At 78.1% G+C, this 352-nt stretch overlaps 1 protein-coding gene across 1 annotated transcript in view; it reads left to right on the top strand.

Annotated features, from left to right (window-relative positions):
* Positions 1–332, top strand: part of ZNF787 (zinc finger protein 787) — an 18258-nt gene extending 17926 nt beyond the window's left edge. The window contains exon 5 of the mRNA XM_008063192.2: positions 3–332. Coding sequence (XP_008061383.1) covers positions 3–312 — 310 coding nt within the window. The 3' untranslated portion in view covers positions 313–332. The remainder of the gene's footprint in view (positions 1–2) is intronic.
* Positions 333–352: the final 20 nt, after the last annotated feature.

Genomic DNA, 352 nt, shown 5'->3' with positions numbered 1-352 from the left:
CCCTACGTGTGTCTGGAGTGCGGGAAGGGCTTCGGGCACGGCGCCGGGCTCTTGGCGCACCAGCGGGCGCAGCACGGGGACGGGCTCGGGGCGGCGGGCGGCGAGGAGCCCGCGCACATCTGCGTGGAGTGTGGCGAGGGCTTCGTGCAGGGCGCGGCGCTCCGGAGACACAAGCGCGTGCACGCCGTGGGCGCGCCGTCGGTCTGCAGCGGCTGCGGACAGAGCTACTACCGCGCGGGCGGCGAGGAGGACCCGGAGGACCAGGCGGCCGGCGAGCTGTGCGCTGAGTGCCGTGGCGGGGACGGCCGGTAGGGGCGGGCAGCCCGGGGGCGGCGGGCCCCCTGGGCGCGGA

The sequence above is a fragment of the Carlito syrichta genome, unplaced genomic scaffold (genome assembly GCF_000164805.1).
Source record: "Carlito syrichta isolate Samal-C Ts95f unplaced genomic scaffold, Tarsius_syrichta-2.0.1 Scaffold306631, whole genome shotgun sequence".
In the NCBI taxonomy this organism is placed as follows: domain Eukaryota; kingdom Metazoa; phylum Chordata; class Mammalia; order Primates; family Tarsiidae; genus Carlito; species Carlito syrichta.
The sequence above is the reverse complement of the archived record's forward strand: the minus strand, read 5'-3'. Positions and strand labels throughout refer to the sequence as shown.